Below are 26,323 nucleotides of genomic sequence, written 5' to 3' on the forward strand. Positions count from 1 at the left end.
CAGGTGTCAGGTGTACCATCATTGATGGTTTTTTCTCAATCTAGTGTAACCCCCTTGTAAAGCGAACAAACTATTGTCACAGTGAATCACATCGAAGTAGTCTTATTCCATTGTTTTTCCATGACCAAGGGTCAACCTTTGACCCAAGCCTGAGACAGACAGTTGACAAACCCACCTGCCACTCATGATGTAAGAATTACCATCGGCTACCGTACCACCATCGAAACATTAGCAACTAACAAAGTCGCTCGCCTGTCAAACGTCAGTCAGATCCATACAAATTACGTCAGATTTGTCAAGCGAAGCATTCGCTGCCTAAGGATTGTTAATTGCTAATGTTCGGTGGTGGTAGCCCCACAGGTCTTACACCAGGTCATTATGTGCGCCACAATCTAATTGTGTTTTGTCAAAACAAAGAATCTGGTTGACCATTAGGTTCCGGTTCTGTTTTAATTCAATTAGCGTTTTATTTTTTTCTTCAATTTATTGAATACTTTGGTATTGCACCAAATTGAATATTATACAAAATGACCAGCATTTTTTTTGGTTATAGGTACTTATAGCTTTTTGCAATTCGCTGCTTGAGCTGCTTATGTTATGATTATGATATAATTTAAAGGCAAGTAAAAATTAAATTGTGGCCATGCATAGAGTAGATACCTAAAAAAAAACTATAGAAATAGGTAGCTGTTGTAAAAATAGGAACCTAGAATTGAATAGACCGTGCTTGCTGCCTATTAAACAGACTATCTCAATGATGATACAAAAAAACTGTAAAAATCACAATTTAGAATCATGTTTGCTGACCTTCATTTCGAGACCTATGGCCACTGACTCAGTGACTCTAATGGCTAAATTTGCCAAGGGACCCTGCCGAAGAAGAAGGTTCTTCGACGTTGATGTATTACACTCGCGAGCAATGAAAAAGTTCCACCTGCCATTGCCGTTCCATAATAGGTATATCACTGGAACTTTATATTATAGTAAAATCCTGCGTGAAGACCATAAACAGAAAATATGAGTGTCAGACGCCCTGCAATCCTCTAGGTGGTCTTTCTAAACAACTACTTATTATTTTAGGAAAATCGGAAAAAAAAATCAAACCCATACAATCTTTGTCTGTCTTGATATTTTAGATGGAGTACATTTTCACGAAATTCCCATTCGCATATAACAAAATAAAATAATTACTAATAAAATAACCTGTAGGTATTATATTTCCAGCAGTTGAGGATCATTGTCTGATGATGATTATGATGACAAGAAGTTAATGACATTAGCGCTCAGTATATGAATGAAAGCAAAGGCCCTTTGAATTAGTTTTTGCAAGTCAAAATTACTTTGCTAATGTGTTCACAGGAAATCGAAAATGCTCACGCTGATGTTAATTTAACGTTGACACATATTCAAAACACTGCCACTGCGTTTTTAATAGATCTGAAAATTCATTATTTATTTTCATAACGAAAACAAACATGAAAAAATCTATTACATTTACTTAGCGAAGACAATCAAAACTGGACCTCGTCAAGTTACACAACAGACATCACTTCTATTATCCTAAAGTGTCAGTGCTAAGGGGTTAGGCGTTCAAGAGCATCCAAACAATGCCTAGACAGCCTGCCAGCCATCGGACCTTGCGTGCTAAACAATAGAGTTGCGAATAGCTGGGACGATCGTCTAAGTAAGAAGCCCGCGTTTGTTTATAGTGTATCGCGGTCTACCGGCGCCCGCTCATTGTGGAAGCTACCATGGCGGTGCGCGCATGCGTGTTAGCAATACTTCTATCAGTCTCAGCAGTAGCGTCGCGGGAGTGCATAGAACTCACCTTACCAGAAAACACATTCAATGGAACAGTTTTCAACTCGACTTTTTTGAGGGTGAAAAATGAGACAGTGCGACAGAGTGCTCAGTTCAATGTTCTGCAGCTGTGGGACCTGTTCCCGAAGGTTCCTGTGCCGAGGAATGGGACGACGCAGCAGTGCCGCCGGGACAGCCAGCTGTATCTGGAGAGCTTGGACCGCCTCGAGCTGTGGGCGCTAAAAAGTAAATATTGCTTTTTGTTTTTTTGGCGATTACAAGTTTTTAGGTTGAAGACGCGGTCAGCGTAGTCAAAGTGTTTTTTTACTACCCGCACGTATTGGGCTAGTTGGGTACAGTGTTGGATGTATAAACAGTACTAAATTATAATTGTGGTATCTTGATATTAAACGACTCCTAAAATTTTAATAATCATCATAAGCAATGTTATATCTAAAAATAAACACTAAAAAGAGATAAATAACTTCGTGTAGATTATAATTCACTGGCTACACTAGACTTGTTCTTTTCAAGCTAAACAAGGAACCTGTTCTACAGATATACAGGATTCTTCGGGACCTAGGCACAGGCCTTTAAGCCTTATTGTAAAATGAAACCAGGGATAGTTATGAGAAAAATGAAAGAGTAACTATCTGGTTTTACTTAATTCAAGTTCAATAATTAAGGTAAACATTATAATTATGAAGATCAATATCCATTCCGATACGGTTATGCGGATATTATTAAAAGATAATTCCTTCAGAACTGAATAAAATCCATTTAGAACTAATAACGTAATTAATCCAGCTGATATTAAGATCCTTGAACTAGAAGATAATCGAATCATGCAACTGCAAATGTATCGTCATAGAAATACGTCAGAGTCATTAAATCAGCTTATTTGAAAATTTCAGTCTGAAACAAACAATGATAAAACATGTGTTTTTAATTATTTTCGTGGTTGTTGCCGGATGAGGAAAGCCGAGGACATAGTTTAGTGATGCTCTTTGTGAGAGTATTTTGTTAAGAACATCGTAATGGAATCATTTTATTTTTATTTAAAAGACATAGAAAAACATAATGAAATACCTATTATACAAATAGCCCGCCCCAGGACGCACCCGACCCAAAGGTTCCCATGACACTGGCAGCATTACCGCGCTGCACTGCGAGGGAGATCCTCTGCATCAAGTACGCCCCAGAGCGATTGTCATGGCCTCGATCCCTAAGACGACGCCCTAACTCTTTTATGAATGCAATGGATAGATATACTTTTTAACCGACTTCAAAAAAAGGAGGAGGTTCTCAATTCGTCGGGATTTTTTTTTTTTATTTTTTTTTTTATGTATGTTCACCGATTACTCCGCCGTTTATGGACCGATTTTGAAAATTCTTTTTTTGTTGTATTGCATTGAGCTCCCAGGTGGTCCCATTTTTTTTTCAGAATTTTAGTTCCCCCTCAAGGGTGGGTAAAGGGGTAAAAACAGGGTATGAATTTCCATTTTGGGCACCTAGTAACCGATTCTAATGAAATTTAGAACGTAAATATAGTTCTTATAACAAAAAAATATGATGGTGACCTTGAGCTGATCTGATGATGGAAACGGAAGGCAGTCAAGGGAACTCCTCAACAGTATATAGCAACTACCTCGTGATTAGGCTTGAATGATTCGTATTGATTAGTAGGACTTTTTGGTATCATTTGCACCTTACTTTTGATTGAAAATTATTGCAAATATACTAAAAACTATAAAATAAAATAATAATTAAAAAAAATAAAAAACCGACTTCAAAAAACCACTAAAATGAAAGAAATAATTTAAGGTTTACACAAATTCTACTCGTATGTGACAGTACAAATATACCTAAGCAGCAGGAACTGTTCTTTTTTGAAGTTGGTGCCATTTTTCTTTAGATTACTTTGTCACCGCACCAACATCAAAAAAGAACAGTTCCTGCTTAGGTATATTTGTTTTTTTTTTTTTTTTTTTTTTAATTTTATTGTAATACGCTTTATATGTAACTAGCTGTTCCCGCGCGCTTCGCTTCGCATTAAAATGTTTTCCCGTGGGAATTCTGGGATAAAAAGTAGCCTATATTCTTTCCCAGGGTCTAGACCGTGTGTATACCAAATTTCATTCAAATCCGTTCAGTAGTTTTGGCGTGAAAGAGTAACAGACAGACAGACAGAAACAGTTACTTTCGCATTTATAATATTAGTTAGGATATCAGCTCAAATAGATAAAATATTTTTCCTTGTATGCAAAAAGATTTGGATATTTTCCCTTACAACTCCAAAATCATTCATTCGATGTTTAGCACCATGGTTATTGTTGAATAATAATTATGAAACTGTAGATTTGTTTAACCAAACACAAGTTGTATCATCTTACCTCCTCGTAATTAATAAGGATTTTCAAAGCCTTTACAAATTTTCCCATGGGATATGCTGGATATAGAATGAAATGACATTAAATTGTATATTCAACGTAAAAAAACAATACGAGTGATATGACACTTCACAGCAAGACATTTAAAAAATCTTTACGTGGTAAAATAAAGATACACTTTTGAATTCATAAAAAAAATGTTGTTAAAAGGTAATAAATAATAAACGACATAATTATAAAAATAGAAAAGGTAAAAAAAAATTACTAGCGTGAATTTAGTTCTAGTCAAGATATTTTTATTGATTCTTTTAGAAATAGATATTATGCGTCACTCCCAAATTAATTGTATTTACTGTTTGTATTCGTATTGATCAAAACAGCTTAGACATAATGATAATCGACCTCGTGAGTGACTGACTATACAGGTTGTTGCAAAATTGAACCTATTGTAATCACAAACTCGTCATTCTCAATAACATTTTTCGTTATTTCAAGTTTTTTTTTATATATAGTTCATTTATACGTTATTAACATTAATATTAAGTTTTTTTGGCATTCACTGATGTGATGAAAGTCTACGCTACAGAGCACAATTTTCAAAACATTATTTAAAAAATCGTGTAGGTAGTTACTTAGTCAATAGGTACTTACTTTCATAAAACTCACCAACGTTATTGTACACTATTTAGGTATAAGGTAGGTATAATATAAGTAACCTACAGTTTTTTTTATAAATTACAATTTATTTTTGTTCTCCAGATTGATTAATTATACCCTTAACAACAAATTAGGTAATAAACATAATAATTAGTAGGTTGCTATTATTAAAAAATACTATAATAGTTTAATTGACTTATTTGTGCTAAATGATTATGTATAAATAAATTGGCACGCGACAGACAAATTTAAATAAAATAATAATTGCCCAGTTAGAATGAAATGATAAATCTATAAGTACAGAAATCTCTTTAAGCGATAAGACCGCCATTTGTAATGTGTTACATTAAGTTTTTTGTAATGTTATCCATGTTTTTGTGTACAAATAAAGAATATCTATCTATCTACATATATTTATACACACAATGTTTTAGATAGTCACACTTACCCACATAATAAACCCCACGCTAGCATTATTTTATATCCTATTCAACAAGTTCGTTGTAAATAACGGTTACTCCATAAGTCAACGTTATCTCATACAAGACCCCCTGAAACTTCGAGGTCATCTTGTAAGAACCCTTAGACATCCCAAATTTATTTATTTTACTATTATCTGAAGCAAGAATCTTACCTTTGATTGAGGGGTAGCTAAGGGTCTCAGCACATATATTAAGCGTAACGTAAAGGCCTTTTTTTTCTTCTGTAACCAGGCGTTCGCGAGCTCGCGTTCTACTGGTTCACAGAAGAAAAAGAGGCGATCCCTTTATGTTACGCTTATATGTGCGGTGACCTTTAGTCGTAGCAACCAGGGCCACTACTTAGCCATCCAGTCGTCAAATTCACCTTATTTTGTAGTAAAAAGTACCAAATAAAATTTTGACCATGCCTTTGTCCCATCGTTGTCTTAAATCGTTTATACGTGATGAATAGTCTTTACTTTTGCAGATAAACAATATCATAAAAATAGGATACACCATTTAGTTGTATATTTTTTCTTTTCTACAGTACAATACATATAGCTACAGTTACAATACCTACAACATCATTATAGCACAACTAATCGCCATCCAATCCTCCCTGTTACCTACTTCTTCACTTCTAGGGTCTATCACCGAGACGCAAAGAATAAGAACGTGAGCTATAGTAACGACATCAATGGATCTAAATATCAACCAAACCTGATTGGAGAACAGTTATTTTTATATTAGCTCTTTGACGCACCCAAAATCTAGATTCATACAATTTACATACATTTTAATGTTCACCTTGAATATTTTAGTGTCTGAGTTTCACTTTCCTTCAGACATGGATAAATTTATAGATAAGCAATCATAAATAGACCATACCGTAGCATAATTTTCCTATTGTTAGTGTTAGATAGGCGATATGCCAACTTCGACTGGTGACAAAATTAATGTCAGCTTTTCTTCTACACTCACGAGCAACGAAAAAGTTTCAGTGCCATACCACCAAACTCCTAAACGAACAAAACTAGCTAAATGACGCCGTCTGCAACATTGAACATCTCATCAGAATATTATCATCTAAAAACATAAATATTTGGTTCAAGTTTTGAAAAATTGGGGTTAGTTGGTGTCGACATTTTGGGAGTGGAACTCTTTCATTGCTCGCAAGTCGCGAGTTAACTTAAGTTTTTTTGAAAACTTATTAGCAATAAGCAGTATAATGATTAAGTCGTCAATCGTGCAATTTTACTACAAGATGCGTCCAACTAATGATAATGAAGCAATATTACACTTAATGGCGACAAACAATACTTTACCAACTGCAATCATAATCATATTACAATCCCTTCGGTATAAAATAATTCGCATTATGTCCAGTATTCACTAATGCATACTGGGGACGTTGAACTTAACATTATAAAATAACTAACGTTAAATTAATATGATGACAAATGAAGCCAGAAATAATTTCAAATTTAGCATAGAATAAGAATATACCTACCATCGATTATAAATTTCGGGCACAAACAACAATAAAACGCATCATCAACCTACCTGTTGACCTGTCTAGGTCAACATACCAGAAATTAAAAAAGTACATACTTACTACGTTTTTAGCCAATTCATATTAATAAATTTTATTTTATACATAATTATATTCTAGACTCCTTGTTGTTTTTTATCATTTTGTTCCGTTAGAAAACTTTCTCGATTTGATCTACCAAAATTCAACCTTAAATTCCACTTACTTACGTCAATAGCAAAAAGTAGTTTTTTAACATGTCATAAATATAAATCCTTTACAAATATATTTTTTTAAATGTTCTTATAGTACATGTTTTATTAAAAACGAAAATGTAAGCCCTAAGTACCTAATTTACTAAACAAGTGACAGACGAAACAAACGACGGCGCAGCCGAGTTTAATTTCCGAATTGGAACGGACTAATGCCGAAAAAAAGACGTCCCCACAATTAATCACCGATTCTCGTCGCTCGCAGGACGTGACTGTAGCGTGTGACGTCACATGTCACGTCAATGTCACCCGGATCTCACCCGGCGCGACGTCCACTGCCGGCCCATTTTGCGTACCGGCTGGTCCAAGTGGTAATTTATTTTTAAGCTGGCTAGCCGTTTTAAGAATTGGTTATTGCCGCGGCTTTACTCATAACGTTAATAATTTTTCTATTTGTTATGATATGGATATGAAAATTTCAAAAAATTATACTTAAGTGTAGTACCTGAAAAATTCATACCATTCCAAACAGCTGTTAAATATGGTGTAAACTGTTAAAGGCTTTTAAAAAATCGTCCCTTTCAAGCGCCTCTTCAGCTAGGCCGACTTGTGGCGTGACGATCTCCATCAGAACTGCCTCGCACGCTCCAGTTGCACTTGAAACAATTAGCTGCACTCCTACTCACTACTCCTAAACTGCTGCAGTGCCACCACAAACACACAGGGGGTTACACAGATTCGGAAATAAGATTTTTTGTTCCTGTCCGCAGTCTTCTTGACAAACATGACAGTTTTTTTTGTACCATTGGAACCGACTGCAGAGACAGCACTTATGCACATTATGACTTATTGGTAGCACATAATCTTCATGAATTATTCCGAGATTTCCGAGAATACCTACTAGTCTGGGATGTTGCATGTTTCCAAAGTAACTGCTATTACCAGATAAAATCGTTTGAGGAAAATGACCACTGCTACTATTGACCCAAGAGAGAGCCTACTATGAATACAAAACAAATGAACATCCCACGGTTTCCATTGCTCGTTCGTAGTGCAGCGCGCGCGCCGAACTCAGTACTAAAATGTCAATGAATTACTAGTACATTCGCCATTACTTTTAAAATTCTGCAGTGCTCCGAATACTGTAACTGCTTTACGTCCATTTCATATTCTTATATCTTACTGTTGCCTTATTGGTGCCTTATACGTATACTGAACTATACTACCTCAACAACTACCCATTTTATATCATGAGCTTTATGACGTTTCATTGACAATGTAAAGATTTAACAGCTCACATAGGACTAACGCTCTCTAATTTAAAATACATAATCTGACATTTAATAACAAAAGAAATAAAATTTCCACAATCCCAGAACCCATAACACATTTTAAAACTACATTCCTCTTGTTGCAGTGTTCGACGCGACGGCAAAACTCCCGTCGGGAATTTTGAACGGCAACGGAAACCAATATGGCGACTTTGACGAATGCCTCAGCATAGATGGCGCTGTGCGCGGGAAGTATTGCCTCGCCTCTTTTGACATCACCCTCGGTGGAGACGACCACATGGACCAGCTGGACTACTTGGTGCACAGCGGACATTACATTAAGAGTAATTTGACAGATGTAAGTACATATTACCTAATACCTACCTATTATTTTATTCACACCCTGTAGGCTTAGTATACTTTTAGAATAGTATAGAATAGAATTATACTCCTTTATTGATTTACCGGAACACAAATAACAATCTATACAATTATTATATTACTTAATAGACGGCTTTATCGCTAAAAGCGATCTTCCGGCCAACCATTGGGTGGAGGAATGACTTGAATAGAATAAATGAGGAAGGTGTACAAATAAATATATAGCAAACATTCACAGCAGGGGCGTATTTACCCTAGGGCTAAAAGGGCTACAGCCCGGGGCGGCAGGCGGCGAAGGGCGGCCCAGGGGCGGCCGGTAGGCCGCCCTTGGACTTTAGGTTGGAGGATTAAAAAAGTACAGAACAATATTTTAGGACGTAAGCCTAGAACGGCCCTGAGCCATCTTTCCAAATGTTGATTTCATGTCTTAATAAATATGATTTAAAGTATGAAAGCCGCCTTCGTTCTTTTCTGAACCGGTGGAATAGTCAAATTTTTTTCCGCCTTGGTAGGTATTTTCTTGAACAAAATCTAAAGTTTTTTTTGCCTAACTCAGTCGCCCACCCTGCACAAGTTTATTTCTAAACGTTCTAAAATGTACTCGTCTATCCAGAAAAATCATTTTTTTTCTTCGGAAGATATCATTATGTATGCAAATCTATCACCACAATGTTTCTATACATATGTAGGTCGGTATGTACTCTACACTTCTTCTTCTTTCGTGTCAGTGAACATGCGAATTTTTTAATTTGTCTAGACCAAAACGAAGCAACTTTGATAGCATTCTGGTCGGCCTGGAGTAAGTCTTCCCGAGTGCAGGTGGAAAGGCACAGGGGGGCAGGAGAGTACATGCCCCATAGTCAGGGGGGCGGTACCACAGTCGCATAGGTAGGTTGGCAACGGTATAGCCCCACTTGCAAAGATTGTCCTTGTAGCAGCCTACCTCTGCTCGCAACCGATTTAGAGTCTTCCAAATGTGCCAGGGGAGACAGATACCAGGAGCAAGTTTTTCCTCAAGAGGTAGGAAAGGATCTTGGGGCTGCTTTTCCTACCAGAGCCTTAGCCTTGCGTTTTGTGGGTTTTCATCAGTTAAGGACACCGTACTATTTAGAAACGCTCTGCGGCTCTTAAGGCGGGAAGGTGCGACAGTATGTGAGTAAAGTGGATGTTGGAGTCGCATTCTTGTTTGCCTTTCTCAACATAATATGCCACTTTTCGCCGTATACTAGGGGGTGCTATCCCAGCTAGAGTGTAGACCTTGTAGAGCGGTGTCGGTTTGAGGCATCCCGTTACAATACGAACTGTGTCGTTAAGAGCAAAATCTTGCCCATATCATCATCAGCCAATAATCATCCACTGCTGGACATAGGCCTCTCCCAAGGAGCGCCACAACACTCGGTCCTCGGCATTCCTCATCCAACCACTACCGGCTCTACCCTCCTAAGGTCGTCAGTCCAGCGGGCAGGAGGGCGTCCCACGCTGTGTTTGCCTATTCGTGGTCTCCACTCGAGAGCTCGTCTACCCCAACCGTTATCGGTTCTTCGGCAGATATGACCAGCCCAATACCACTTCAGCTTGCATATTTTGACAGCTATGTCGGTAACCTTAGTCCTCTGACGGATAACCTCATTTCTGATACAATCCATCAGAGAAACCTCAAGCATAGCTCTCTCCATAGCACGCTGAGCGACTTTAAATCTGTGGACCAGTCCTACCGTCAGTGTCCACGTCTCTGCACCGTACGTCATCACTGGCAAGATGCACTGGTTGAAGACTTTTGTCTTCTGGCTCTGAGGAGTGGGAATCTTGCCCATATGGGGTAGGCAAATTTGGCTGAGAAGCAGAGTGCTAGGCTACTTGTTCGTAGAACTTGCGGAGAGGCGCCCCAGCTGGTAGAAGAAAGCCGTCGCAGAAGTTTGTTTCGGGAGCTCCTTTCTTATTGGTGTTTTCGCAGTGGGTTTTGTACGTGAGGGATCTATCCAGGGTCACTCCGAGGTATTTAGGTGACGAGCAGTGCTGGATTTTTTAAGTATGAAAGCCGGACTTTGTTATTTTTTGAACCAGTGGAATAGTCATTTTTTTTCCGCCTCTGTATTTTTTAAGCAAATCAAAAGAAAAAAAATCCCTCACTCCCAGTCGCCAAAATTTATTTCTAAACGTTCTAAAATGTACCTCTCTGTCTATCCAGAAAAATATTTTTTTTTGTTCGGATCATTATCTACGCAAATCTATCACCTTACACACACTGACTGCTCTTTTTGTTTTCTTTCATTCCTTGATGGGGCGGAAAACTACAGGAGCCCAGGGCGCGCAATCTTTAAATACGCCCCTGATTCACAGTGTTACTTTTGTACAATATGCACCTGAAAACATCAGATTTCACATAATACATTCTGTGTAAAAAGTATCAGGACTGGGTCAATAAAACAAAAAATGTTTGTCATTCATCCAAATTTATTTTATCACCTTTATAGTATGCTCCTTCAGAAACGATACACATACGCCAACGAATTATCCAATCATCACAACATTTTTTTTAAACGCATATTTCAGAGTTGTATTTAGTACTCGCGCCGATTTTTCCTTGGACACAATTTAATCGGAGGACTCCGTTGTCTCTAATTCCACAGCAATAATATCTGTTTACTTAAACTATGGCTTAATTATTATTCCTAATATTTCCACGTTAAATGGATTGTATCATTAATTAAAATTGATGCTTACTCGGTCTGTTATGAATGTTATGATTGGGTCATGTCCGGGATATAGAAATCAGGTTACCAAATTAACTTATGCAAACTATCATATTTTACCATTATTTACCCAAATCTCAGTTTGAAGGCAAAGGTTACGAATGATAATTAATATCCAGGGATTCGCTCTATTTTCCCAAAGCGATGACTTTAGGTCCGAGCGTCCCGGGTTCGAATCCTGGACACACATACATTATGTATAATATAGGCTTAGCCTTTTTGCAAATTCCTGTATTTGAATACATAATTTATCTAGTCTTTGGCTCACGAGACACATTAAACGCAATCTCAATAAAATTCAACTGCCATATACTAAACATGTGATAGTTACAAATTAATTATAATAATATACAATAAACATCTCATATACAATAAAAATCTCTTCTAAAGAAACCCATAATGCTCTCCTCTAGGCCTTACTCATGCGGACACTACCGCCTACCTGTCGTATAGATCCCTTCATATAGGTAGATACGTACTGACTGAAAGGTCATGGAGCGGTCAATAATTTTGCTAGAATTGCAAAAAAATAACGTGAACATGTGCCGGTGATGTTGCAACACCGCCGGTACATTACACTGCGTATAACTAAATTTGCAAGCTCGCAAATGTACGCGACAGAAAAATTTAATTTAAATGCAAAACAAACAATTTAGTTTTATATGAACTCAGGTCGTCGTCCCAAATACGAACCCCTCTTACACAAAACGTGAACTGTTGACCCTGGATTTTAGTTTACACCGGATTTCTGACCTGAAGATAAAAAAGAAAGGGAAAAAGTTTCGCACGTATCTGGTTAAATACACTTAAAAACGTGTTATATGTCTATTTTTATATGTAGGTAGGTAACATAGAGCCTAAACAGCTAACCCTGCTTTTTCTGCTAAGAAAATATATATTGTGAAAATTTTCCACACAGTAACCTTGACTATGAACGGCATTTTTCATATTCAATAATCTAATGTACGCGCTTTCAAATTGTGAAGGTCAAAAAAGGGTTCACACTGAAAATGTCGGCACATTTTATTCAGGGCCTGAGTGTAAGCGGCTATTGAACCTTATTGTTAAGTTTTATTTTATTTAAAAAGAAAATTCGATACTAAACATTTTGTCCCAAGAGTCTACTTTATAGATACTAATACCTAAATTTAATCCAAGTTTTAGACACTAGTAATATAAACTAGGTACTTTCATAAACATATAGAACCTTCCTCTATACTTGCGTAAAAATATGAATTGTTCTCTTGCGCGAACATTCATAAAACTTGGTCTGTCAGGCCCTTTTAACCCTTGATCTCTGGTCATGTGATTTTTCACACATTGCACCTAACTGAATTATGAAACTGTATGCAAATTCGTATGTAAAGGTAAACCCCATGTATTTTGGTAATTTAGTTACTAAACAGCAATACTCAATACCCAATTCTGATGCAACTTTACAAGTTTAAGAACTTTCACTTTACACTTACTTTTCCATGTCGACTTAAAGACGATTTTTTTTATTGATTGATTTAGTTAGAGCCTAGACACATGGCCGGAAGCTGGATGAGAGAGGCCGAGGACTGAATGTTGCGGCGCTCATTGGGAAAGGCCCATGTCCAGTGAATAAAAATGAATATTTGTACAAATTGTAATCTGAAGTTAATAATGACTTGACAAGCTTTCAGGATGCTACTAGCATATAATTTTAGCTTTTAACTGTACTTACAGCTCTATTGAGCTGCTCAGGTATCGAGTTAAATTTCAATGTCTATCGCCACGTTTATACAGCTAAACCGAACTAAATTAAATATGAAACAGGACTACTCTCGATCAAGTCACCTCTAACTACTCGTTCCGGAGCCGTAGTTACTTCCACAAAACACAATTAAATTACGGTCTAAAGCAAACACATGCATTTTTCTTATTATTCCTCAGACTTATCCTTAGTTTCCATATTCTTATTTTCTTAACATTTCAATTAAGTAGCCAACATATAACATCTATTTGCATGATCTCGTCGGCATTTGCAATGATTTATCATTTTATTTTTGTATCTACAATAGGATCTCGGACGTGTATCGCAGATTCAAGGTTTGCTGTTATTTAATATTCCGCGGGTGCCCGACTCTTCTACTTTGTCAACTTATTTGGTGTCTGAGCTGATTTTGAATCACAATTGTTATTGTGCAAGCCACAATAGCCCTTGACCACAGACGGCTCAGCTAAGAGCTCGACTTCTCAAAATGTACAAAGAATTCTTTGATATCATCGTCGTCTGAATGGACACTATAGAAAATCCAATTTCAGATTTGTTGGAAATGTGAAGCATATTTTTCGATGTTTTTTCCCTCCTCACAGTCGACATAAACAGCAGAATGTCGGACGGTCGGGCGTAATTTTGCCTGATTTTGCCACTTTCCCGACACAAATAAATGTTAATCATGCTAAGTGCCCGTTATAATAATTTGGGGTGTTTCTTGATGCTACTTTTTTCTTTAGTAGCCAATAAAAGTAAGGAACAGTAATAAAGTTTCGTTCGATAACTTTGTCTATTGATACCAGTTCCTATGTAAACCTTATGCTCTTTATACAGAGGTTTTTCTCCTTACAGTCTCATTTTAGAAAATACCAATCCGAATATGCGTCTGATTTCTGAAAACGTGTTTTTACACAACTTACAGTAAGGGCCTGTTTCACAATGTCTGGTTTTATCACAGGTAGTAGAGGCTACCTGTGGGATAAAATACATGCTGCCACAGTCTAAAAAATAATAACAGAGAGTGACAGCATGTCTTTCATCTCACAGGTAGCCACTAACCAGACATTGTGAATCAGGGCCTAAGTATAATCTAAATCTATATATATCTATACCTAAATATAAATAGTTTATCGCACTCCCGGCAAAACTTTTTGTTTGTTAATCGCTTATCGGCATAAAGTTTCGTCTTCTAAAGTCCCCTTTCCATGTTCCCAGATGGGCCACCGCCTGCCGCGGTTTTCCAGCCTGCTATACGGAGTCTGCATGCCGAGCTCATGCAGCAGCTTCGACCTCGAGGACGAGTTGTCCCACCGCCTGGCGGGCCTGGGCGTCAGGGTCAAGGTCCACAACACCATGTGCACCGTCAAGAATGTCAAACGACCGTACTCGTTAGGAAAGACGCTCTCTATGTAAGTAGCAAGTTTGTAAACTAGATACTCGTAAGTTAACCTTTTTGGAGTGTTTGAGTTTATCGAATCAATGTGAGGGGCGAGTGGCGTATTTACATGATAAAAGAAGGTAAAAGACTCGATAGAATTTGTTCAGTTAAATGATTTATCTAGGAACCTATAGTACCTACCTGGTGCCTACATTAACTTAATTAGTCACCCAGATAAATTATTAAACTGTTGCACTGACTAATGTAATGAGTGTCTTGATGCTAAAGATGGATGTGCAAGATTTATATGCAGAGCATGCTTTGAATAAACAATGGGGAACACAGGAAAAGGTTTTTCAATTGGGTGACGTTAGTTAATTCAGGAATGGCATTAATTATTTATCAGGGTTTTTACATGTAAACTTATATGTAAATTATACATTTGCCGTTTATAAGTTGGGTGTCTTATTATAATAAGACACCTAACTTATAAAACCCCTTCCTACCACTTCAAAAAGTCCACTGAAGAAATATATTTCTTATTTCATTGTGTTGTTTCAGCACATTTTTCCTGGCAGTAATACTGCTGCTCAGTTTGGGGACTATTCTCGACGAGGGCACCGAGGCGGCGACGAACTTCGAGAAATTATTGAATGCATTCTCACTGAAAAGGAACTTTCGAAAACTATTCGATTTGAGCGATTCACAGACGAGAATAAAGGGGCTGGATGCTTTTAGGGGTCTGAATGCCCTGGCGCTGCTCATTGCGCATAAATCCATGGCCCTCGCGCACAACTCTTATGTCAACAAACTCACCATGTCCGAGGTATGTTTCCATTTCTTGTTTGTTTTTTTAATCATTCGTCGCAGGACCTTTACCCCAAAAGTAATAGAACAAATAGTTAGTTTACAAATGCTTCTAAAGAATTTTAATTAGTGATATACTCGTAAGTACGATGCATTTCTATAATATTGATCTATGAAATTGGGCGTAAATATCTAAGTGTATTTGGGCTGCACGAAAAGAACCTCCCTACCCTGTACAATGTGTAACCTAAGTAGGTATCTACTTGCACACTTTAGTACTGCAAATAAGAGGCGATTATGTTATTGTCTAGCCATTTTTATTGCCTCACCAAATAAACATGAGGCCTTGCTACGTCCGTTTCCCTTGTACGATGGCGAATCTCCGGAATAGGGCACCTACGTTATCTGTGTGACGAAATACCGCTGACAATTTGGAATAGTAATTGTGTCAGAATGTCGTGCGAGTTCTTGTATTGTTTCAAAAGATTGTAAAGATGTACCCATATTTGATTAAATCATTATTACGATATACATTTTATATGGGGGTCCCCTGTATAATGTAAAACGTTGTATTTAATTTCATTGTTTGCAACCAGAAATAGGGAAATAAGAAATGAGTGAGCCACGACACAATTTATTAATAGGTTAACGATACACGCGCCAATATCTAAAATACAAGATTAGCATATATTTGGCATTATTTATGACTTTATGACTAACGCTAAAAATATATTAATAAAATGTAATAAATTCGTGTCGAACTAACACACCCACGCACGGTAGCGGAACCTTACAATAATATTGTAAAATCAATCAATTAAATTTAAAAAATATATACCTATAACTTTGTTTTGTCTGTATATTATTATGGGTTATTTAGGGGTGGGACTGTGGGACTCATATTTTAACAAATCCACTTTGGTGGTTTCTAGAAATAACCAATGTGCAAATAGGTACCTACTTATACTTGCCTTGTAATATTATAAGTCTATGCTTATACAATATTTTTAGTGGGTCGATAATAATTTCATTCGTGCAACTATTTGATTGCTCGCGGGTTTATTAAATATTACTATGACTGTTCAGGTGTTCGGCATGCGGTGGGCCGTGATTGGTCGCTCGGCGATCCTGTACACCGACAGCTTCCTGTACCTGAGCGGGTTCCTGAATGCTCACAACCTGCTGAGCGAGCTCGACCGGAAGGGCACCATCGACATCAAGAGCAGGCTCATCTCCAGGTGGTTCAGGTGAGGTTTCGTCAACCAAAGATGTGTAAAAACCAGCGCTGTTGCCGTGTCCACAGCACATGCTAAGCTGGTGCTTCTTTGACGCTCTGGACAGCTACCTGTTGTGTTATTGTTTGTTTTGTATTGTATGATTTTACGTATTTTTTTGTTGCTGTCTGTGTGTCAAAGAAATGTTTCTTTATCTTTGCTACTGATTTCTATGTGTATGAGAAACAATTGGAAGCTGGCGATATAACGCTTGACGACACATCCATAAAGATACATAGAAAGAAGCACTGCTGCAACCTCATGTCGTATTGACATGCGCTAAAGGTGGCTAAACAATCATTATGAAGTATACTCGAGCTCACTTAATTTACTCAAATATGAAACTGGGCCTTAATGCCTGAGTATTTTTCACGCGATGCCACCAAGAATACCCCTTAAGAAGTCACTGTATGCCCCCTTTCGATACCGCTTACGAAACTTTCAACTAGACGCGACAAATTTCACCACATCTGTTGCTTCGTTCGTCCAAGTTCAGGGACATACGATGCTCGGGTCAAGTTCACTCAAGCGGACATGTTATGGCACTGCGGTCCGTAACGATGTTTCGATATAATGTGACATATTATGTCACAGACGTGGTGATGGAAAAGACTTATAGTGCGACCTTGTACAGTGCCACAAACTTATCTGTTCCGGTGAGAGCGAACTAAATTGATCCATATCTCATTATTTACTCATGAATTATATATTGATATAGATTATATGAGTTTATTGAAACCACAAGAGCGAATTACCACTACTGGCAAAATTAAAATCTTATAGAATGAAGAAATATTACAAATTTACGTGAGCTGTCACCGGAACAGATAAGTTTGTGGCACTGTACAAGGTTATTATTGATCGATGATCGAGGCGGGGAAATGAGACGGACGAAGACTTACACAGTGTGACTTTAATTTCATTAGACCATCCTTGAAAAGGAATAACTAGAAAATATCTAGTGTAGATAAAAAAAAAAAATTAATTCAAAATTTACATAGAATTGTACTTTTATTTGTAATATTTGTACAATAAATATTTAAATAATAATAATAATAGTATAAAAGTCGCTTTTTATATTATTATGTTCTTAAAAAGTCAACTTATACCTAGCTAAATTTAGATCAACAATAAAAATATTCAATGTGTCCAAAATCATCGGTTGCCTCTTACCTCCGACCTAAAAATGATGAGTCACATTCTACTATCATTATTATTGATCATAACATCTTCAAATATCCGGTTAAATATTAAATGGCGTCGTATATTATTTCCATCACCTATTGTGAATCGAATTAAATTAATTAACTCATCGGATCATCTTAACTCCGGTAATTCCCAAAGAACTAAAACGGAGATGGACAAATGGACATACATACTGTAGAACTGAATTAAATGGCATATGTCATCATATTTAATGACATAAGTCATTTCATTATCCACGCCGTTAAGTTAGACCTACTGTGCCCTTTAATAATTCATAACAAAGTACTGTCATATTTAATGGCACACGTTTGAAAAATCATCCAATTTATAACCGATCAGAAACACATCAATTATTGATTTATTATGAAGTCATTTTTAATGAAAATAGTTAGAAAACTTCATATTAAAACCATTATGAAAAGATTTTGATAAAGATGTTTACATTTTGTTTGGATAAACGTGACTATAGTCTTCTCACCCTACGTTCACCCTCCAACAATAAATTCGACAGATATACGACCAGCCTATATACTGCCACTTCAGCGGCCGCTGCACGGGTTCGTTATCGACGTCGATAAACCCTTTTAATGCGCATTTCACCAATCACAGCATCGTATTTATGGCGAATCGCGATAACATGACGATTATCTCCATCGATAACGAACCCGTGTAAGCTGCCCACTGCTACTTCAATTCACAATGAATAACCCAGCCCTGCTCTCGCAGACTGTTCCCGCTATTCCTGAGCCTGAAATTGATCTGTACCTACATAATTTTTACTTGTAGGTACCTCCTGTAGATTGGCTGGTAGAAAATGCTTATAGCAGTCCACCTTTTGTACACTTATATGTCATATTTGTGCAATAAAGTATAAAATAAATAAATAATTATATCCTTTCCACCTTTCCACTGCTACTTCAGCTCACAATGACTAACCCTGCCCTGCTCTTACAGACTGAATAAAATCATTTTATTTCTTTCTAGACTGTTCCCGCTATTCCAGAGCCTGATGCTATTCTGTACCTACATCCTCCCCATTGTTACTTCAGCTCACAATGACTGACCCAGCTCTGCTCTTGCTGACTATTCCCGCTATTCCTGAGTCTGATGCTCATCTGTCCTCTGACCTACATCTTCCCCACTGCTACATCAGATCACAATTAACATAGCGCCTGCCCTTGCAGATTGTTCCCGCTATTCCTGAGTCTGATGCTGTTCTGTACCTACATCCTGCCGGATGTGAACTCCGGGCCGCAGTGGAACCTGGTGGTGGAGGAGCACAGCCGCGTCTGCGAGAAGAACATGTGGAAGAGCTTCCTCTTCATACACAACTACTTCGGCTTTGAAGATATGGTGAGGGGAATATCCACCTTGCATTAACCTGTCACATTCCCGGGAAATCAGAGACAGTTGAAATCTATAGTGTCTTGTCTACCAATAGCCCACTCCATATTCTCTACGAGAGGTTTTGTCTCGGATCTCGATAAAACAATTCACTATTAAAACTACTAGTGAGTCCTGCCGAATAGGCCCTCTACAATCTAGTATTCGCTAAGTCACGTGTAGTTTTGTCGAGAGTCTGGAGCGCGCTTTATAACCCAAGGAGCTTGAAAGTTTCCGTGTAATAAGAGACTAATGAATGGTGAGGATGAGGAAGAAGTATAAGAGGATCGTGGATCGTGGCACGTGGAGGTCAATATTATCTGTCTATACCTCTGAAAGACAGACGCGCTATATGTATACTTATAATGGCATGAAAGTGAATACATTTAGAGGGATTGTTAGGGATCTCCTAAATAAATTTCGGCAATAGTAACATCAGCGTTTGTAATAGAATTGCGAAATCCAGTTGAAAAACAATGATCATGATAGGTAGGCACTAATCACCTGAGTAACAAGACTAGTAAGGTTGCCATAAAAACAACATTTCTGTAATTCTGATTGCCGATCGTGATTAGTTATTATCTTTGTTGAAACAGCTAGATTAATGACTAAATGCAAATTTTATATTTTCCTTTACTTCGAAACTTTTGCTTAGAAGATATCGAACAAATCGAATCAGTGAGTTAAATCAAATACCCATGTTCATTTTTCATGATTAAATCGAATAATAGCTGGTCGCAGTTACACTTTCATTCATCCGACTAGACAATGCAAACTTGCCAATATGTTAAGATCGTTCGCACGCTCCCCTTCCATTATATAACGGGATTAGTGTGTCACCTACATTATTAAAGATCTTGAGTTACAACAGATTCATTAGATAGACATGTCACGAGACGTATGATTCTAGAAATGTGCAATATGGGAAGAAAAACGAGCAAAATGTGCCCGCAACGGTCGACTCCTAGAAATTGTGAAGCAAACATTATCTAAGTACATGTAAATTGAGCCATAATTATTCAAAACATCTCGAGTCTCACAATTATCTTCATTAGGTATGATGATTAAATTCGTTGTTAACGTCGGTCTATTAAAAAGTTTCATTCAGTACGTTGGATTTAAGACATGCCACGCTCACTTGAATGAAACCATAATGCTGTAATATTCAAACGTCTGAACACTTTATCTACCTTTGCTTGAACCATTCATACGACTAGTTATTAAAACAGCATAGTAGTAGTATAATTTAACTTTTTCATTGCTCGCGAGTTCAGTATTGTACCTCTAAACCCGGAAGCGATATATTCTCCCGAAGGCCCGACAAAAGGGAACTTGATGGGCCGCAAATTAGAATGATAGAAGCACCAGGTATTAGCCCCAGGGAGGTCACTCTCTAAATCGACGAACGAACGAACAATAATTGTCACGCATTGGGCACGTAAAACAAAACAGCAGCGCTAACCACGACTGATAGAGTCGTTCGTTCATTCGAGTACTTATGAGAGTGACCTCCAGACTCCTCGGAGGCATCAACCAAGAAGAAGACTGTATCCCATCTAACCCCTCTCCCCCCAGTGCCTGACCCACACGCATCAGATCGGCATGGACATGCAGCTGTACGTGGCCACACTACCGCTGATGCTGCTGCTGTGGAGGTCCAGGACCGTGGGCTGGTCCGTCATGTTCGCCATCGCGGCTGTCTCTACCGTGCTCCGGTACATGGCCATCTACTGGCATGATATCAGCATGGTCGTGTATTATGGTGTTTCGTGAGTATACTGATAATAATAATAACAATATGTGGTGATATGTCACAAACGGTCTGACCCCAAACTAGGGAGATCCTGAATAGAATAGAATAGAATATAATACTACTTTATTGACTTAAAAACAATTTGTCTGAACATGGGTATCAGACAACTGATTTATCTACACAGATACCTAGATAGATACAACATATTAACCGGGTCCAAATATTGGATCCGATCGAACCCGGGACCTTAACCATAACCATAGCAGTCAGGGTCACTAACCACTACACCATTTGGTGGTCAGTGTTTTGTCAAATTGTTCAAGGTTACCGGTTTTCCCGGTGACGTGTGTGGATAAATCACTCTGTCAAAGGAGTGCTTCTCCGAAATCCGCATTCCTAGCATGAGGCCTATAAAGTCATGTGATACTATGACGTAGGTCTCTCTGAAGGAGCGCCATGACCTCGGCTCTTCTCTTTAGGCCTGTACCCCTTAAATTTATTTACTACTTATTGACTTCTTATTATTTTTTAGAGAATAGTACGACACTGCCATATATTTCAGCAATGTTTGCTTATAGTATTAGTAACACATCTACAATGACATATTTCGGGGCCGCCTAAAATTTCCTATGAAACCTATACGATATTATTAGTTAACATTACATTTTTCCTATATACACACCAACATACGTATAACCTACCCTTGACCCACTGGAATTGTGTAAAATTCCGAGTGATAATCGTTCAGCTAACTGAAAACCAACAAGGTTATTACTGCTAGTAGTGCTACTATAGTTACTATAATGGATAATGTTTAACAGAATTGTTATGAGTTAGAAGAGCAATGTCATCGCTTTTGTCGTTACGACCAAAGAACTTAAAATATTTACAGACGGTATTACTATTTACATAATAAATATGTAGTATAAACGGCCTTTGCTTATAGAATAAGGACTCCTACCACCTCCTACCCACAACTCTTGGTTTTAGTTCGAAATAGAATAATTTACAATTACGAATATCTTCGACCATTTTTGTAGATACCTAATCAAAAGCCGACACCAAAGAAGCCTCAATTTTTTAAAACATTCAATTAAAATTTGAATACAATATTACTTTTATACTTGGTATTATTCTAATTTGCTGTAAAATTTAATTTAAGTTCTTTAATATTGCAAGCTATAGCCTGTACCGGTCAGGAGTAATTTACTACTGGTCATTTGCTATTATCACTAGAACTTTTTCATTGCTCGCGACTGTAAATGAACGTACGACTTGGATTTTTTATAAATTACACATTCCAACCTACATTTTATATATTTTTCATGAATTTCAGAGTGTCTAAACTGTTGGACGCAGCAAGGCTCTGCTACATCCTGCCGACCCACCGAGCCACTATCTACTTGATCGGGGTGCTCATGGCATACTTACTCAAGACTAAGAAGATATCCATCAAACTCTCAAGCGTAAGTATTACAATTAGAAAGATAAAATCCAGCTCCCTCAATCAATGGATGAAAAATTTTATGTAAAAAAGTATCGTTTTTCAAGGGATACTTTCAAGTTATTTTAATTAAGTAAAGATATTGAAATTATGTACCTAAGTAGGTGTTATATGTGATTAAAACCTACTAAAATTAGGGTCTTCAAATTAACTAGAATAATCAAATCGGTTAATATTGAGTCATATATTAGTTTCAGTCAAATCGCTAATTTAAATAGGTTTGCAAACAATGCAAAATATAAATAAATCAAGTCATATTATAAGGCTTTCCGATTTGCAAACAAAACAATAGTGAACCCAAACAAAGTTTTGAATAATTTGATTCGAATGTTATGAATAACAATATTAAAACATGCTTAGGTTCGGAGCCCATTATACATACGCAAATCTGTTAACATTAGATACAGGTGCTATCTAGGTAGTTACATTTATACGTGCTTATAATATTGTATTACAATTGTTTAATGTAATGTGTTTAAATGACATTGAATACGGTTTTAGAAATGAGTAAGTACATATTTGGGGCTACTGGGGTTTTCCACGTATTTTAATATGAAAATGTCGATTGACCCCTGCAGTGTCTTAAAATTATGTTACTAAGTACAACTTTATATATTTTAATGAAATTGTTAGAAGCTATGGGATTGATGATTCATCCATAACCTTTTGCCTCCTATAGTCGCGATATCGCGGCGAAAAACAATAGATTTATATTGTGCCTAATTTCATGATATTCAACCGGTTAAGAAATCGGCCAATAAATTAAAATTTATTTTCACGTTACGAAAAGTCAGACTCCATGTTTGACAACGCTATCTTAGCAGAAAAAAGTGCCATCACTAAAGCTTCATTTAGTTTAGGACTAACAGTAAAAAAAACATCTCTAAACGCTGTGAATAATGGACAAATAATACCTACCATGGATTACTTAATACACTCACGAGCAATGGAAGAGAACCAGTGTCCAGTGACATATTATGCAACGTCAATGGCAGATGGAATTTTTTCATTGCTCGTGAATTTTGTAACAGAGTATTCAAACCACCGTTCTCCTTCCAGGCGCAAAGGACCCTTCTCTGGAGCTTCTGCCTGGTGGTGGCTGGCTCCACCATCATCAGCCCCTACGAGATGGGGGTCCCGGGCTACCAGTTCCAGCACCTGCCTGCCGCCATCTTCGCCGCGCTGTCGCCCATCCTGTGGGGACTGTTTATGAGTGTGGCGCATTGGGCCATCTGCAATGATTATGCTGGTAAGTTGAGGAGATGGCGTTCTATTCTATTATATTTCGAACGGGGGCTAAGGTCCTGTACGTGGCTCTCTCAAGTGGTACCTTTGTACATATGCCCTTAATTTCAGCTCAGCCAGCCTAACTTATACCTGAGGTTATCTAGAAATTCACGTTGTGCAAAAAAAAACTTGGTCAAAAAACTTTTTACATATAGAATGGCCACCTATTTTACTTTTTCCATGGACGTGCTAAAGTTATTCAAATTGTCCACCTCTGAGACTTATTTGTGTTTATACCTACCAATGTAACAAACCATAATAATGGGTGATGCTGAATGTATAAAAACAACCACCTACACTACATTCTTGTAAATTTCAGGAATAGGCACGTCATTCGTGGAGTCTCGATTCTTCAAGTTCTTCAACAAGATCGCGTACGGCGTGTACCTGACGCAGTTTCCCATCTTCTTCTACCACGTGGGCATACAGAGGAACGCCGACTACTACTCGCCTCTGTCCTTGGTAAGTTATACTACTTCGTGGAGATTTGGCTATGAGCACGGAGTATCATCATTAAGCTCCTTAGCACATGCCTATGTTCATGGCTGATGATGAATCATGACCACTGGTGCATTAACTCTTTTGCTGAATGTTCGACCCAAGGCTCTAATCCCAGGACTGATTTTTGTTCACTTTGGTGTCTCCTATCTACCAAGTGAGTAAATTTAGCATAGGGGGTTTTCTTGCCTCATAATTCTTGAGTATTCTCATAGTAAAGCATTTTGGAATAGCCATCCTTAATACCCTATTTGTTTGACCCATACCTTCTGGGACAGCCTGCGTACTTATGTCCCCTAAAGAGTTTGCTAAAAGCTTTCCAAACTATCATCACTTATTTATTCACGAGAAAAACACAACAAGTAGCCGCAACTATCGGTCAGTCCGGCCGACTCTGCCGGTAACTCGTGTAAAAAACTAAACTTGGAAGTAGTGACCAAACTTCACGGAATCTCAAGCCGGCAATAAAACTAAAACACTAGTTTTTTAAGGTTCGAAGTTTTTCTATAAATAACCCAACGCTGGAAAAAGTGTTAAAAGTTGGTTAAACTTTGTAACCCCAGCGGAGTATCATATTGTCGCGAGACTTTTAAACTGGCTACGGAAAATATATAAATAATAGTAGCCTTTTAAATGTTTATGAACAAATAAATCATTGAATGACTAAGGTAAATCTATTTTCCTGCTATAGATATCCTCTTTCACACAATAATCATTGAATAGTAGATCAATTTTACCTAAATACTTTCAAATCACTTGGTGTTTTGGGCTAGCTCAGTTCAGAATCACAATCAGAGTCTAGAATTCGGGAAAGCCTTAGGCCAGATACGATTGCCAAAGATTGCCATACATTAATTTGAGATTATCTATCTTATAACCTAACGAAAAGAGGATGTTTCACTGTAGGATTTCCGCCTGGTGATAGATACATAACTACTTAGGGGGTATTCAGATAGAACGGTGTCTACCGGCGCCGATCTGAGTTTCATACATTTGACGTACCAGCGCTCGTTACGAGCACGTAGCACGAGTACGGGAAAATAATCCATAGAAAAAGCTACCATCTTCGCTTGTCTACCTTTCTCTCTGTATACCTAAGGGGAAACAGAGAGAAAATACCTGAAACCTTGTGAATCACATTACAACCTTCTGGATATTTAAGGCTCCAACATCGCTCTCGCGCTTTTCCTAAACTAATTTTAAAATCCTTACTAAAACAAATCGTTGTCTTTTTCAGTTCAACATTCCAGAAATGCTAGTCGTATTCGCCGTGTCGGTGCTGGCCACGGTCGCCATTGAGATGCCTTTCAACGAGGTCTACAGAATATACTTCGGTAAGCACAACAAATTAAAGTTAAATATCACTAACTACAAGACAATTTAAATAAATAAATAATATCTCCATATTGCCTACACCCGATATCCCTTTGGTATCCCTTTCAGATGTAGTCAAAATTTGATGTGAAACATTAATTTCGAAACTATTGATTTATTTTAACGAGCAAATATTGGAAAAAAACTTTTATCGACAATTTGATAAAACAATATTTTACTTTTTCACGTGCACAATAAGCTTTGCAATCAGTGAAATGATATTTCTCATCAAAAACCACTCACCACAATCATTTCTGTTGCAGGAAAATCACAAACGAAATTAAAGGACAAATGAAACAAACAAAATCAAGTATGACTGTGAAAACTGTATTATATTTAGTTGTAAGATTTTATGAAGCTTAAAGAGCCAAAACATCACTTATTTTGTATGTATTTTGTAGCTGTTTTTATACGTTGATCGGATAATTAGACTATAAGATTGAATAAGTTATTAATTATAATGTAATGCCATAATTATTTGGGAAATTTCATTTAGTACTATTACCTACAGTGCAGTGTTAGGGATCAGTGAAATAGAGTTATCCTTTTGTTTTACATATTTTTATTTCATTCAGTACATTGTATACTTATTTAAACTAAGTACGAAGCGTAATATCTTCGCATTTCCACTTAAATAATATTAGGAAGACTATTTCAAAGTT

At 37.4% G+C, this 26,323-nt stretch overlaps 1 protein-coding gene across 1 annotated transcript; it reads left to right on the forward strand.

Moving 5' to 3' along the window:
• The first annotated feature begins 1,723 nt into the window (after positions 1 to 1,723).
• LOC105389111 (nose resistant to fluoxetine protein 6) lies at positions 1,724 to 26,138 on the forward strand. Its single transcript, XM_011560178.3, has 12 exons — positions 1,724 to 2,046; positions 8,469 to 8,680; positions 14,413 to 14,606; positions 15,137 to 15,401; positions 16,469 to 16,629; positions 19,047 to 19,215; positions 20,821 to 21,014; positions 22,335 to 22,464; positions 23,562 to 23,751; positions 24,109 to 24,251; positions 25,525 to 25,621; positions 25,925 to 26,138. Exons 1-12 carry the CDS (start codon positions 1,752 to 1,754, stop codon positions 25,954 to 25,956), a joined length of 2,082 nt encoding a protein of 693 aa, XP_011558480.3. The 5' UTR covers positions 1,724 to 1,751; the 3' UTR covers positions 25,957 to 26,138.
• The last annotated feature ends 185 nt before the right edge of the window (positions 26,139 to 26,323 follow it).

Source organism: Plutella xylostella, chromosome 13 (genome assembly GCF_932276165.1).
Source record: "Plutella xylostella chromosome 13, ilPluXylo3.1, whole genome shotgun sequence".
In the NCBI taxonomy this organism is placed as follows: domain Eukaryota; kingdom Metazoa; phylum Arthropoda; class Insecta; order Lepidoptera; family Plutellidae; genus Plutella; species Plutella xylostella.

Excerpts from the sequence above, each read along its gene's own strand:
- LOC105389111 (XM_011560178.3), top strand. The coding sequence starts at position 1,752 with ATGGCGGTGCGCGCATGCGTGTTAGCAATACTTCTATCAGTCTCAGCA. Across the intron at positions 2,047-8,468 it reads CGAGCTGTGGGCGCTAAAAA|TGTTCGACGCGACGGCAAAA; the intron begins GTAAATATTGCT and ends CTCTTGTTGCAG. Across the intron at positions 16,630-19,046 it reads CTCATCTCCAGGTGGTTCAG|ATTGTTCCCGCTATTCCTGA; the intron begins GTGAGGTTTCGT and ends CTGCCCTTGCAG.